Source organism: Mauremys mutica, chromosome 3 (genome assembly GCF_020497125.1).
Source record: "Mauremys mutica isolate MM-2020 ecotype Southern chromosome 3, ASM2049712v1, whole genome shotgun sequence".
Lineage (NCBI taxonomy): Eukaryota > Metazoa > Chordata > Testudines > Geoemydidae > Mauremys > Mauremys mutica.
The window spans coordinates 46,038,962-46,053,904 of NC_059074.1; the positions used below are offsets into that span (position 1 = coordinate 46,038,962).

The following is a 14,943-nucleotide window of genomic DNA, read 5'->3' on the forward strand; positions in this document are numbered from 1 at the left end:
TGATTTCACACTTAAGTGTAATTGAGAATTATTGCCAAAGAATGAGTGTCCTTGAGAGAGCAATTGTTTGGTTAATCTCCTTCTGCTATTAATTAAGCTTTTAACCTACTGAACAGTAATTTCAGAGAAAGAAAGTTGCAGTGACAGTCTTTTTCCTAATTGGGTAATTTCTGTAAAGACTTTATTGTGAGTGGATACAAATATTTTCTCAGCAAGTGAAAAAACATGGGGATCTTTGAATCTCATGGTGGTTCTTAGTGATAAAGCCATAAAGATGTATTTAACTTGCTTCTGACTGGAGCCATCAGTTTACCATGCAGGCTCAAACAAATATATACTGTAGGTGACAAATTACCTCTTCCAAATAACCAGATAATATCTATAAATAGCAGTATGTGCTGTGAATTTTTTAGTTAATATTTGTACAGTACTTCGAACATATGAAGCATAATATAAATGCTAAACATTTTAAATATCTGCTATAGAAATACATATCTGAATTTGCCTACTATGGTAACAGAAGGTATGAAATACACAATGCCATTTTACTTCAATCCAGGATTTATCCTTCTATATCTTACTCTACAATTTAGAACTGTTTGTTTGCTGAGGTGTTTAGAAAAAAATCAGTTTTTGAAGATTTGGCTGCTAGCAGAACAAATGCTTTTCAATTAGAGCAATAATTAATGCTACACCTTTAAATTAATTCACTTTGAAAAATGTGCATCACTTATTGTGTGGTAATAATTGTTAAATTGTTTTTTTAACTATAGCAATGAGATAAAAAAAGGTATGTGGTTATTCAGTAGTGACCATACTTGTGGATACAGTTGTTTTGAGCCTTAAACCAGTGCTGGAATTCTGAAAAGTTTTTCCACTTACAGTATGGGAACTTCTCAGTTTCTTTTAAAGACCTATACTTGAAGTGGGACTTTCACACTGAAGTCAACTAGAAAAAAATTGCCATTTACTTTTTCCAGTAGTTTCCTCTAATTCCTCAGCCTTTCTTCCACTCATTTAATCTTCTTATGATTCATCCCACAGTGAAATCATAAATATGTACCTATAACATTGTGGTGTATAGATGTTGCTTGAAATTATTAGAACTGGGATCACTGGCTGTTGGGAGTCTGAAAGGACAGGAAACAGGAAGGAGGAGGGAGGAGTTGAGGAGGCAGAGAGTTACAGAGGGTGCAGCAGCAGCTTGGTAAAGAGGTTTCCACTTTATTTTTAAAGTCCTGTTGAAGTTTGTTAGTACCTTGCCTGGTTGATGCAACATTTTGGCGATGAGGATGGATCTTCTGCCTCTGAACCCACCTGCACCCTTTCTGCAAAGCCCAGGTGAGCCTCCAATTGCTTTTACTGCCTGGATCCATATGTTTGAGACTTATCTGCTTGCAATCAGTGCTACAGAGATGTCTGAAGTAAGAAAGTGTGCTCTGCTAATCCACTGCCTTGGAGCAGAAGGGCAGCGTATTTTTTACACTTTTCCTCTTGCAGATGATAAATATGAGACTGCACTCACTGCATTAAAGAACTTTTTTGTGACAAAAGTGAATGTAGTAGCTAATTGCTACAGATTTCGCCAGTGTGAGCAGAAACTAGGGGAGACTATAATGCAGTATATTGCTTCCCTGAGGAGTCTGATAATAACTTGTGACTTTGGGAATATGTCAGATGAGATGATTAGAGACCAACTCATTAAGAAAACAACCATGCTTCGTGTAAGAGAACGCTTACTTCTAGAACCACAACTTAAACTAGAAAAAGCGATAACCATTGCTACTCAGATTGAGTGAGCTACAGCTGAAGCCAAAATAATGAGCAGGGATACAGGAGGCACAGTCCAGGCTGTGACTCCTTTGCAGAAAAGTTCACTATCGCTGCAGACAAACAATTGCAGGAGGAAAACTAATGAAAAGCCACTGAATCAGCAAATTCAAAATACAGTAAAAGCATGCTTTCACTGTGGATCCCCACAACACCTTGCAAGCTACACAGGATGTCCAGCAAAAGTAGCTCAGTGCAATCATTGCAAAAAGATTGGGCATTTTGCTAAAGTATGTCGCAGTAGCCAGTTCAATCAACAGGTGCATGCAGTTACAATACCAGATGTTACTGTGCTGAGCGTGGACAAAACCACTACTGCACATATTCCAGAACAGTTAAAGTGCACTGTAAACGTTTCCGCCATACCCTCAGGCAAATCACGCTCTATTCAGCTAATGTTGGACACTGGCTCAGCAATATCTATACTACCTGATTCCATCTATTTGCATTACTTTAAAGATGTGCCTCTTACTGAACCCAAACTTCAGTTGGTGTGCTATTTGAAAAACCATATTCCAGTACATGGCTGCCTGCCAGCAATAGTTACTTTTGGTGATTGCTGTGTAACTGCAGAGTTCTACATTGTCCACAAAGGCACTCCTATCCTTGGCAGAGATTTATTGGCTGCCTTAAATCTCATAGTAGTTAATGGACGAATTGATCTTCCTCAGCAAAGCATTCTCGTGGTACACACACCAGTTTCAGCTGGGACCCAACACCAGGTTGAGGAGAAACTCGGCTGTGCTTATGGGTTTCTGCATGAAGTTAAAATGCGGAATAATGTGATGCCTGTACAACAGAAATTATGGCGCTTACCGTTTTCAGTCAGAGAAGCTGTTTCAGAGGAACTTAGAAAACTTGTTCAAAAGGACATTATTGAAGAGATTAACTCCTCAGAATGGGTTTCACCTATATTAGTGACGCAGAAGAAGGGTGGAGGCATTCACCTTTATGTGGACTTAAGGGAGCCAAATAAAGCTATTGTGTTTGACAGCCATCCTCTTCCTCACACAGAAGAAGTATTTGCAGAACTCTGTGGAGCAAAGGTGTTTTCTATTCTTGATTTGCACAGCGCATACCACCAGGTTATGTTGCATGAAGATAGCAGAGACCTCACAGCATTTATTATACAGGAGGGACTATTTTGTTTTAAACGTGTTCCATATGGTCTCGCATCAGCCCCAAGTGCCTTCTAAAAAATGTCATTTATTCTGAAGAATCAACTTGGAGTTCAGTGCTATTTGGATGTTATTATCATGTTTGGAAATACTACTGAGGAGCATGACAATAACCTGCAGTCTGTACTAAACTGCATCAGCAAAGCAGGCCTCAAGCTCAATAGGTCCAAATGCAAAGTTAGACAAACTGAACTCTCCTTTCTGGGGCATACAATTTCACAGGCTGGACTAAAATCTGATCCAGATCATATCCTGGCAATTTCAAATGCTCCTCCTCCAACAGATTTGCAAACCTTACATTCTTTCTTGGGTCTTACCTCCTGGTATGCAAAATTCATTTCCAATTATGCTTCTATCATTGAACCGTTACGAGAATTACTACAGAGAAGTTCAACCTTAGTGTGGACAACGGATGCAAAAGTTAGTTTCGAAACGATGAAAGACTTGATTGTACATAGTCCAGTACTTGCACTATTCACTCCTGCGTTGCCCACAATTGTAACTGCTGATGCTTCTGATTATGGACTTGGGGCTGTCCTCACACGACTTCATGAGGACAACACAGAGAGGACTGTTGCATTTGCTTCAAGGACACTAAGTAATGCTGACAGAAAATATTCTGCAGTTGAAAAAGAAGCGCTTGCGTCTGGGCTACTGAAAAAATGGAGAACTTACCTATGGGGCCGCACGTTCAAGTTCAATCAGGGAGGATGAGGCCCTGTTCTAGCAGTTGAGTGAAAACCAAGAGAGGAGAAACTGGTTCTGTAGTTGGCAAGCCATTCACAGTCTTTGTTTAATCCTGAGCTGATGGTGTCTGATGAACAGATGAACTGGAGCTCAGCAGTTTCTCTTTGAAGTCTGGTCCTGAAGTTTTTTTGCTGCAGGATGGCCACCTTAAGATCTGCTATTGTGTGGCCAGGGAGGTTGAAGTGTTCTCCTACAGGTTTTTGTATATTGCCATTCCTAATATCTGATTTGTGTCCATTTATCCTTTTCCTTAGAGACTGTCCAGTTTGGCCGATGTACATAGCAGAGGGGCATTGCTGGCATATGATGGCATATATAACATTGGTGGACGTGCAGGTGAATGAACCGGTGATGGTGTGGCTGATCTGGTTTAGGTCCTGTGATGGTGTCGCTGGTGTAGATATGCGGGCAGAGTTGGCATCGAGATTTGTTGCATGGATTGGTTCCTGAGTTAGAGTTACTATGGTGCGGTGTGCAGTTACTGGTGAGAATATGCTTCAGGTTGGCAGGTTGTCTGTGGGCGAGGACTGGCCTGCATCCGAAGAAGTGGGTATTCACCCACGAAAGCTCATGCTGCAAAACGTCTGTTAGTCTATAAGGTGCCACAGGATTCTTTGCTGCTTCTACAGAACCAGACTAACACGGCTACCCCTCTGATACTTGACGTTCAAGTTGTGCACAGATCACAGCCCTTTCATGACGTTGCTCACCAGAAAGGACTGGAAAGTACAGGATATCATATTGCTAGATGGTCTGCAAGACTACTCTCTTTCAATTATGAACTGGAATGTAAGCCTGGAAACAAAAATGTGGTAGCTGATTGCCTTTCTCACCTGCCTTTGCCTTCACCAGATGGTCCACCGGAGGATGAGGATGTAGTAGTTCCGCTTATTACAAGCACTCTTACTGCAGTTACAACAGAACAATTTTGTTTGTTCAGCTTGTCCAATTCAATAAAAACTGTGGGAATTTCTGACAAAGAGATGGCCCAGTAACCCTAAAAACCTTGACCCAGTTTTGCTGCCTTATTTTAGAGTTTGGGATGAACTTTCTTTGCTCGATGGCTGTGTGCTATGAGCTACACACCGGCTACTTGTGCCAGAAGAATTACAGTCAAAACTCATACACCTGGCACACGATACTCATCAAGGAATTGTCAGAACCAAACAACGACTACGGGATCTGTATTGGTGGCCAGGGATGGACTCTCAAACTGAAGCACTCATAAAATCCTGTGTCTCTTGCCAAATGCATGATACGACAGCAAAGACATGTACCCCTCCATTACAGTCTGTTCCTTTTCCTGAATCTGCATGGGGAAAAGTGGCGATTGACATTGTAGGACCTTTTGATACTACTCCAATTGACTGTCATTATGCCATCACTTTAATAGACTATTTCAGTAAATGGCCTGAGGTAGCGTTTACATCGCAAATCTCTTCTGCTACAGTAATTAAGTTTCTCTCTTCAGTTTTTAGCAGGGAAGATAACCTCAAAGAACTGGTTTCAGATAATGGTAGTCAATTTACTTCCCTGGAGTTTGAAACCTTTCTAGCAGAGATGAACACTTTACACAGAAGGTCATCCCTATATTACCCTCAAGCCAATGGGGGAAATCGAACGGTTTAAGAGAAGTTTGAAAGAGAGTTTGCAAATGGCTGAACTGGAAGGGTGATTGTGGATACCCTTCACTACTGATTTCTTGCAAGCATACCGGGCTACATGACATGCCACAACGCAAAGATCACCTGCAGAGTTACTGCATGGGAAACAGATGAATACTAAACTGAACATTGCTGGATTGTTAAAGGCATGACCTGAGGCCCCAACTGAGGATGATGTAAGAGAAACAGTTGGACAGAACCAAGCAAAGAATAAGACTTTCACAGACAAGCGGCAGGGTGCTAAGGAACCAAAGTGTGAGTGTGATTTCTTCGTTAGAATATGAAAACCTGGAATTTTATGCAAAGGGGACCATAAATACACAGCTCCTCTTAAAATCATAGAGGGACCTTACACCTATCGACTTTCTGATGGGTGGGTATGGAATGCTTCTTATCTTGCACCTGCCTATGCACCAAGAGGAGATTATGCTAACACCCAGTCTGCATTGGATGACTTCGCCGTAGTATCAACACAACAAGACATCGCATTGGAACCAGGGCTTGAGAGACGGCCTGTCAGACCCAGATGACCACCTGTCTGGACTAAAGACTATGTTATGTAGTATCTACAGTGTTTTCAGTGTAATATTTCTGCCAATAGTATAGTGTCTTGTTTCCTATTTGTTCCTGTGGTTAGAACAACAATGTTTATTTTAATTGGGAGAGTTTCTTAAGAGGAGGGAATTTGGTGTTTAGATGTTGCTTGTAATTATTAGAACTGGGCGCACTGGCTGTTGGGAGTCTGAAAGGACAGGAAACAGGAAGGAGGGGGAGGAGTTGAGGAGACAGAGTGAGAGTTACAGAGGGTGTAGCAGCAGCTTGGTAAAGAGGTTTCCACTTTAAAAATAAAGTCCTGTTGAAGTTTGTTAGTACCTTGCCTGGTTGATACAACAGATGTTAGTGCCTTATGGTGGAGATGACTGTGATTATCCTAGATTCATTATGATCTCACAGCAGTATTCACAAGGAGAGAATAAGCTATCATGGAGAACACTTATTGATTAGGAAAAAATAAAATAAAGTTCAGAAATAAGAATCATTTTTATTTTTACAGTACTCTGAAACGTACAAAGTCATTTAACAGATCAGAAGCATGGTCCCTGTCCCAAAGAAGATTAAAACCCCAGTTTAGCTGTGACCTCACAAATGGGAGGTGAATAATCAGGAAGGGGAAGTAGTATGGGTTGCAGCAGGTCATATGATTACTCAGTTTAGGCTGGGGCATATCTTGGAGGTTTTAAGTGTATTATTTATTAAAGAAATATGCAGCTAACATTTTAAAATTTCCCTATTATAACGATCCCTTGTATGGGTTGTTCCAAACCCACTAACGTCAATGAGAATCTGAAATTTATTACTTACTTGAGCTTCAACATCTGTCAACTTGCGGGTCTGTTCAGCTGTTTGATTCAGTAGGTTTGTGCCTATTTCAATCATTACTGCAGTCTGATTCTGCACTGCATTTTGCTGGATCTCTACCATTTCCTTCTTCATATTGTCTTGGATGTAATTCTCAAGCTATGGGGAAAAGAAAGAAGATAATTGCTTTCTTTACATTTTTGTTTAAGAGTACAGTCAACATGCAGACTAGGTTGCTAAATCAATCTCCTCAAAGGCCTTGTCTATCAGACTTTTTTGTGAAAAATTTCCCTTAGGGTACATCTATACTACCCGCCGAATCGGCAGGTAGTGTTTGATGTATTGGGGATTGATTTATCTTGTCCAGATGAGACGCAATAAATTGATTCCTGAATCGATGCCCGTACTCCACCTCGGGAGGAGTAAGCGGAGTCAACGGGGGAGCCGTGGCAGTTGACTCGCCGCCGTGAGGATGGCCAGGTAAGTCGAACTACGATACTTTGACTTCAGCTACACTATTCGTGTAGCTGAAGTTGCGTATCTTAGTTCAAACCCCCCCGCTAGTGTAGCCCAGGCCTTAGTTGCTAACATGGATTTAGCTCCACCGCAGGGAGCAATGGCAGGAGTGCATGCCGAGTTAAGAATCTTGTGGCCACCAGAGTTAACCACTATTGTGTAGACCTATTCTGGCCAGGTTTAGAAATAACCAAGGTTAAAATGCTGGCAGCCACTTTGAACCTTGTCTATACTAGCACTCCCACCATTGTTACTACCAGAGGAGCTGCACCATGGACATTTTTAGAAGACAAAGGCCTAAGAATTTAGTCACCTTCCTGTTTCAAGACTTCAGAAATATTTTGAAGAGCATTTTTTAGCTGCATGATTAAATGTTAAAGATCAGAGATGAAGTCCGATTATTTATTTATTTGTGTGTGTGTATTATTCAAGAGCCTTTCAAACGGATGAAACCCAGGGTGAGCCATTTTGGTTACTATAAACACCACATGTCTAGGAATGCAAAAATAAAAGCTGCTGAAATTATTTAATTCTAAAATCACTCCAATGACCAAATAGACTTTTTTGTAGTCCTTATACCAAATAGAGCATGCACATGCTCTCAAGGAACTAGTTAGAGGACAGGTACGGTTTCAAATAATTTGATAGCATCTTTCAGTCTCTCTGAATTGTCTGACAGCAGTTTGATTTTTCTCAAATTTATTCAGAATTATTCTCTGCATAATTTCTGCAAATAATTCCTGGTTTGTAGTTTGCTCATAATCGGTTTGCTCTTTTGACTGGAGATATAGGTCACATGGCATATTTATTTCCTGAATGGGGATGAGTCATTTAGATCATTTAGATCAGCTTTCTAGTAAAAACATCAATGAAGGCGAATTCAAAGTCCACTTTCTTTGAATGTTTTCTGTAATCATTAGAAGTTGTTCTTTTGGCAAAAATTTCTGGTGGTAAATTGGAACCTGATTTGGCAAGATGCTTAATTGTGTGGGTAGTCTCATTGATGTCAATGGAATTATTCACGTTTTTTTATTTAAATCAGATTTTTGATAATGCTTTTTGAGGGAAAAACCCATCTAAAGATGGTTTTAATTAAGATACATTATAGCTCAAAGATATCTCAACATGGAATGGGAATTATAAATTCTAATTCTATAGTATGAGACAATATAGTCATGTAATGTTTAAGAAAAAATTTGTAAATGAGTTCCAATAGTTCATGGATTAGGGACCCAATTATATGGAGTTACAGGGGCTTCTGTATAGATTATTTAGGTTAATCTTTCTATCTATCCAATGGGACTCAGTGCTCAGTCTAGAAGATACCATCAGAGATGCTTAGTATTGCAGTTCTCAAACTGTGGATTTGTCTCTCCAGAGATAACATGCTTGTTAACAGTAAAAAATGTTTTAAATAAATAAATAATATATAGAGGTGAGAAATAACAGACCTCAACCCTATTGTCCCTCTACAAATTTGTGTACACAGAGTCAATCTCTTACCTCTCTCTAAAGGTGCAAAGTTTCAAAAAGTTCAACTAATAAAAGATTGTTGGGGACGGAATAGATCTGGATAAGGAGAAGAAGTCTGGAGATAAATGTGAGAAGGAAGGGACAGGCAGTAGAAACAAAAGTGAAACTGTTTGAGCAGCATATTCCAGAATGCACTTTTATGTGAAATCCATGAATAAATCGAGTCTTCCTGACTAGTGATTTAAATCAAATCCACCCTGCTTAGTTCACTAGAATATTCACAGAAAGGGGCATGAACACAAGTGAAACAAACTTTTCTTTTTCTCTGAGCAAGTATTTGTTGAATTTTTAAGTATCCATTTCTAGGGCTGAAAGTCTGTTCAGTGATTTGGATGTAAAAAAAAAAGACTTTGGAGCTCTGATAATGTAAGCTATTAATGAACTATTATTTAAGGCAACATGCATCACCAGGGTGTGGGGGTTGAGGGGGTTTCCAAAACCTATGGTATCAACTTCAAGGCTGAAAATCTGCATTTAAAAGAGAACCTGGGATACCAAGTTCCAGGAATATGAAATATTAAGACACTTTTCTTTGGTCCAGTCTCTTGTTCATCTTAACATTGTAAGTTTAGAGTTGCAGGGTTAAAAGTACAACTATATTTGTCACCCTAAGGAATCAATGAAATTCCTTTTAGAATCCAACACATTTTGAAGGGTTCATTCTTAATAGTCTGAAGCTGCCAGGCTGTGCCTATATCTTGTTTAATTCAAAACCATTCACAAAACCAAATCGAGAGTCTGAGATGAAGGGTTAAAATGGACTCTTTTTAAAATCATTTTATGGATTTCAGTACTATGTGAGTTAAAAAAAAAGGTATTCTTTCAAAATCTCATGGTTTTAGAGTTTATTTGAGTAAAATAAATAAATAAAAACTTTCTCCCTGAGGATCTGAGAGGTTTTGGTCTCTATGATGAAACCTGTTAAAGAAAGAAAGGAAGCTGGCATCTCCAAATTGCATTTCAGAATTTCTGAAGCTTCACAGGCTTATAAAGTATAGAGGCCGTTCAGAAGAAGTAAGAAAAAAAGAAAGAAACCCCTGTTTGCTGAAGAGCCATGTGTTTTCCCAGTGCTTTGGAATTAGAATTGAGCATCTCTCTCAAAACCCAACATCTTTATGAGGTTAAATATAGTGCACAAACCCTCTTTTCTCTTTTTACTGCTGCTTGTAAGAGAAAAAGTCTCTAACCATAGTCAATACATGAGACTTCAGTGAGTGTTAACTTTATGAGAATTCCGCATCTCTGTTATTACATTAAGATTTTTGTGGGGGAAATGGTCAAACTCCAGCTGTGAAATTTTTTTAATGACCTGTTTTTTATATTTATTTTAATTCAGAAACTGATTTACCTGTAAATTCCCAGAAAATCTGTGTACTCAAAAGTGCTGTAATTTTGGAGAGAATACACAGTATTTGTCATACATAGTAAAGTGGTTACATTCCTGTTTTTAAATGCAAAATTCAGTTTAACCTTAAAAAGAAGCACAACTCACAGAACCACATAATAAATAGACTTCTAAGGTTTTGTTTTGAAGGATCGGGGAAAGGTGGTAGATATCTGATAGAATTTGAAAGAAGGCACAATATGACAATATTCTGACTGCACTATGTAGTGATATTTTCCAAGGTTTTTTTATCATGGACGTTGGTACTGGATGACATTTTTGTGTAAAAAACATATGTTAAATACATGTTAATGACACCTAATTAAATAAAGTAACCCTGAGTGAATTCACAGAAAAGTAACCCTTTTAACACAGGTTTCGATCCCAAAGCTTTTAGAAAGAGTTCAAAAAATACTTTAAAAATTAATTTATTTCATAGTTAAGGCTTTTAGTACAACCAGGATAAAACATTTTTAGACACACACATAAAGCACTTTATTTAGATGTAAAATCTGGACTGTCATCCCTTATTACTGCAAATCATATTAAATTATAAAATTGACAGAAATATTTAACTTAAGTTGCCAAAAGAATGAGGGCAGATCAATCATATTGGACCACATTCTAAAACATCATTATTATAGCCAAGATTTTATTTTAAACAAACAGCAAGCTTGAAATTGGTGAGGGAAAGAAAAAGATGTAGTATCTGCTAATGGAAAATTCTTTCAGCTGTTGGTTTGAGTATATTATTAATCACTGCAGAAAGAATTGACTTGCCAATTCCAATTCTTAGTTAAATGAAGAATCTTTGTGATCCATGTTGTTTAGTTTGTGTTCATCTTATAGAACAACTTTGCTAATAGACTAACAAATGATTTGCGCTTTCTTGGAGACATTTTAATTTGTACTTAATCCATTAAAAATTATAAATGAGATTTTGGTTTTGTTTTCTTGAATGCTAAATGGTTTATCTAAACTACTAAACATTCATGTTCTTGGCAGCAATTATTGTTTTATTAATACACACATTAAAATCCCTACTTTGTCAAGTGCCAACCCCCATGAATGACACAAATAAGCATATAGTACATGATGCAGATCTCAGTCTCAAAGAATCCTGGCTGGAGCGAACAAACTTTTTAATCAAAGTAGGCTCATCCTGCTAACAGCCTCGTTTATGCCCTAGAAAGATAGACATGTGCCATGAACCATGAGTCCCTAACCCACCCTTGTAATCCAACTAATGAAGCCTTGCCATAGTAGGAGGACTTGACGATGAAATTGACTAAAAACTAAAACAAAAGGGAAACAGATTAGCTCATTTATTGTGGAACCTAAGAAAGATGGATGTAAAGTATCATCAGAATACAATTAGTGAATGTAAATTAAGCTTCTCATTTTTATTAATATAACATTATTAATAATGGGTATTAATCTAATTTATAACACAGTTAACAACATTTGTATTTTAACATCTAGTTTTAAGATGTTAGTACCTGTAAGGAGGGAGTGAAAATAATAGTAGGTGGAAATAAGTTATTATGGTAACTATGATTAAAGCATGATGTTAACAAATTGGTTGGAGTATTTGATATCTGCTGTTGAATTGAGCATGATCTTTTATTTAGTTTTCAGTCCAGAAAACACAAATCTAATACAAATTACCTCTCCGCAGGATGAGATGGGAGGAGAGAAGAGAACCCACAGCAATTACTATTAACTGCTTGCTTATTTCTTTATAGCATTCTGATACTACTGTGCATGCAGTGTGATTATAATCCCTGACGACACTGAGGATTTTAGGGAAATCTCCCACAGATACTTTAGCACTGACACAGCTCCTCTGGTACTAGCAACAATGGTAAAAATGCCTGCAGCTGAACTACACTCGTGCCTCTACCACAGTTAACCTTGTTGGAGCTTCATTTCTATTGGTGAAATGGTACACAATTTCTGTGAAATCCTCAGTGTAGCCTTAGGCCTGGTCTACACTGGGTGGAGAATCAATCTAAGTTACGCAACTTCAGCTACTTGAATAATGTAGCTGAAGTGGACGTACTTAGATCGACTTATCGTGGCGTCTTCACCACAATGAGTTGACTGCTGCTGCACCTCTCGTGGCAGTGGAGTACAGGAGTTGATGGGAGAGCACTCAGGGGTCGAGTTATTGCATCTAGACTAGACATGATAAATCGACCCCCGCTGGATCGATTGCTGCCCGCCAATCCGGGTAGACGTACCCTTAGGCTTTGTCTATACTACCACTTTTGTCAGTAAAACTTTTGTGAGTCAGGGGTGTGAAAAAACACACTCCTGACCGACATAGTTTCACTGACAAAAGTGCTGGCATGGAGAGGCTCTCCTGCCGACATAGCTAATGCCACTCATTGGCGTGGTTCTCTCCTGCCAGCAAAGAGCAGCTACTAGTGAGACCTTACAGCGGCACAGCTGTAGCAGTATAGCTGTACCACTGTAAGGTCTGTAGGGTAAACATAGTCTCATATTCTATTGATGGCTATCTGAGGTTGGGTCGTCTGCACTAAAATGACCATTCAGGCTCCCAAAGACATCTCCCAGATTCTACAAGAAAGGAGATGCAGTTAAGAAGAGAAAGCTGTAGCTAGTAGGTCATTGAGAGATTTCAGCCCTCTGGGAAAGTGCACACCCAATAGACAGCAGGAAAAGTTGACAATAAAGAGCTAAAGAGAACAGAAATGTTCTGCACCCAACCTCCTAAGAGAAAAATAGAGCTGAAGAATTCATTAAGCTTGGTACATTGATTGGACGGCAGAAGAGGAAAGCCTGAACTGCTCACTCACATGTGAAGAAATATCTGAGGAGTAAACTCAGAGAAGAGAGGTGTGAGGGGGAAAAAAACAAGAAAAGGTGCCTAAGCTGCTTACCTCAGTTTGTTGCAGGGATGTAGAGAGGAGAATTTTTTGAGCATAGCAGAGGTTTTCCGAGAAACTAAAAACAGTTTCATGCCCATAAGGACACCTAACGGAATAGACTTAGAACTTATCTGTAGCACAGTAGGTTTGCCAGTACAGCTATACCAGCAAACTCTCCCAATATAGTTTATACTGGATCCCCAAAGGAAATAAACTATACCATCAAAAGCACTTTTTGGGTGGTATAACTCCATCTAGAATAGGGCTTTTGCCATTATGGAAATATTGTCTTTAAAAAAAAAATCACTCCCCTAACTGCTATACCAGAAAAATGTTTAAGTGTAGATTTGGCCTAACAGTGGTCCGTTGTAAGGATAGCAGTAAGAGGAGGTGTCCTCACAAAGTCATCCTCTCCCTGTGGTCAAGAGGCCTGCAATGTCAGTTGATCATTTTCCTATCATTTGTTTAAAGCCCTGCTCTCTCCCCTCCTTTTCTTTTTTCTGACAAATGGTGAGACATGAAAGTAGGAGACATAGCAAACCTCCATATTTTCAGCAGAGGAGGCAAGAGTTTGAGGCGGCCATTTCAGACCCTCTTTTTATAGTTAATCCTGTTTTTCAGCATTGCTATTAATCCCTTCCCCAAGAAATAGCTATAGTGGTTGTGACACATTCTATATGATTTTATGAAAATATGCTAATGGGTGTGAATATAAATATGCTTCATGCAAAAGGTCTCTTGTAAGGTATCATTGAAAAGCTTATAATCTACTGAGTGCAGTCATCCTATTTGTATAAATGTACCACTCTTGTATCTGAAACTAGAAATATGAAATATAACTCTGAGGGCCTACTGTAATTATGCACAATGTGGGCCATTAATGTTGGTTTGGAATCTTGATGACTCCCATCAACCAGGACAATTGACTGCAGATGGCTGTGTTTTACAGTACTTGTAAGTCTTCTTGTATATGCGTGTCCTGGCTTGTGGGTAATGAAGTCTTACAGTGACATGTGATCATGTCACCTGAAATGGAATCCATCTTTAACCTGGTACCTTTCCATTGAGAAGGAGGGGGTGGGAACCCAAAGAGGGACAAAGGATTCCCGCCTTACCCAAAAAATATATAAATGGGTGGAACAGAACAAAGTGAGACAGCCATCATGAGGAATCCCCTAGCTACCACCTGAGCTGGAACAAGGGCTGTACCAGGGGAAAGGATTGTGTCCAGACTAGAAAGGCATCCAGTCTGTGAAAGAGACTTATGGAAACATCTTTCAGGGTGAGATTTTATCTGTATTCAGTTGTATTACTGTATTAGGCTTAGATTTGCGTGTTTTGTTTTATTTTGCTTGGTAATTCACTTTGTTCTGTCGTTACTACTTGGAACCACTTGAATCCTACTACGGTTCTGCAGAAAAGGACCTAAGGGTTACAGTGGACGAGAAGCTGGATATGAGTTAACAGTGTGCCCTTGTTGCCAAGAAGGCTAACGGCATTTTGGGCTGTATAAGTAGGGGCATTGCCAGCAGATCGAGGGACGTGATCATTCCCCTCTATTCGACATTGGTGAGGCCTCATCTGGAGTACTGTGTCCAGTTTTGGGCCCCACACTACAAGAAGGATGTAGAAAATTGGAAAGAATCCAGCGGAGGGCAACAAAAATGATTAGGGGGCTGGAGCACATGACTTATGAGAAGAGGCTGAGGGAACTGGGATTGTTTAGTCTGCAGAAGAGAAGAATGAGGGGGGATTTGATAGCTGCATTCAACTACCTGAAAAGGGGTTCCAAAGAGGATGGATCTAGACTGTTTTCAGTGGTACCTGATGACAGAACA

The 14,943-nt window shown here is 39.2% G+C and overlaps 2 protein-coding genes across 12 annotated transcripts in view; one reads left to right on the forward strand and one right to left on the reverse strand.

Moving 5' to 3' along the window:
* Positions 1-14,943, forward strand: part of MCPH1 (microcephalin 1) — a 220,576-nt gene that overhangs the window by 134,972 nt on the left and 70,661 nt on the right. The window lies entirely within an intron of this gene.
* ANGPT2 (angiopoietin 2) overlaps positions 1-14,943 on the reverse strand; it is a 76,958-nt gene that overhangs the window by 37,597 nt on the left and 24,418 nt on the right. For all 3 annotated transcript variants that reach the window (XM_045008999.1, XM_045008998.1, XM_045008997.1), the window contains one exon: positions 6,782-6,937. In XM_045008999.1, the coding sequence (XP_044864934.1) occupies positions 6,782-6,937 (156 nt within the window). The remainder of the gene's footprint in view (positions 1-6,781; positions 6,938-14,943) is intronic.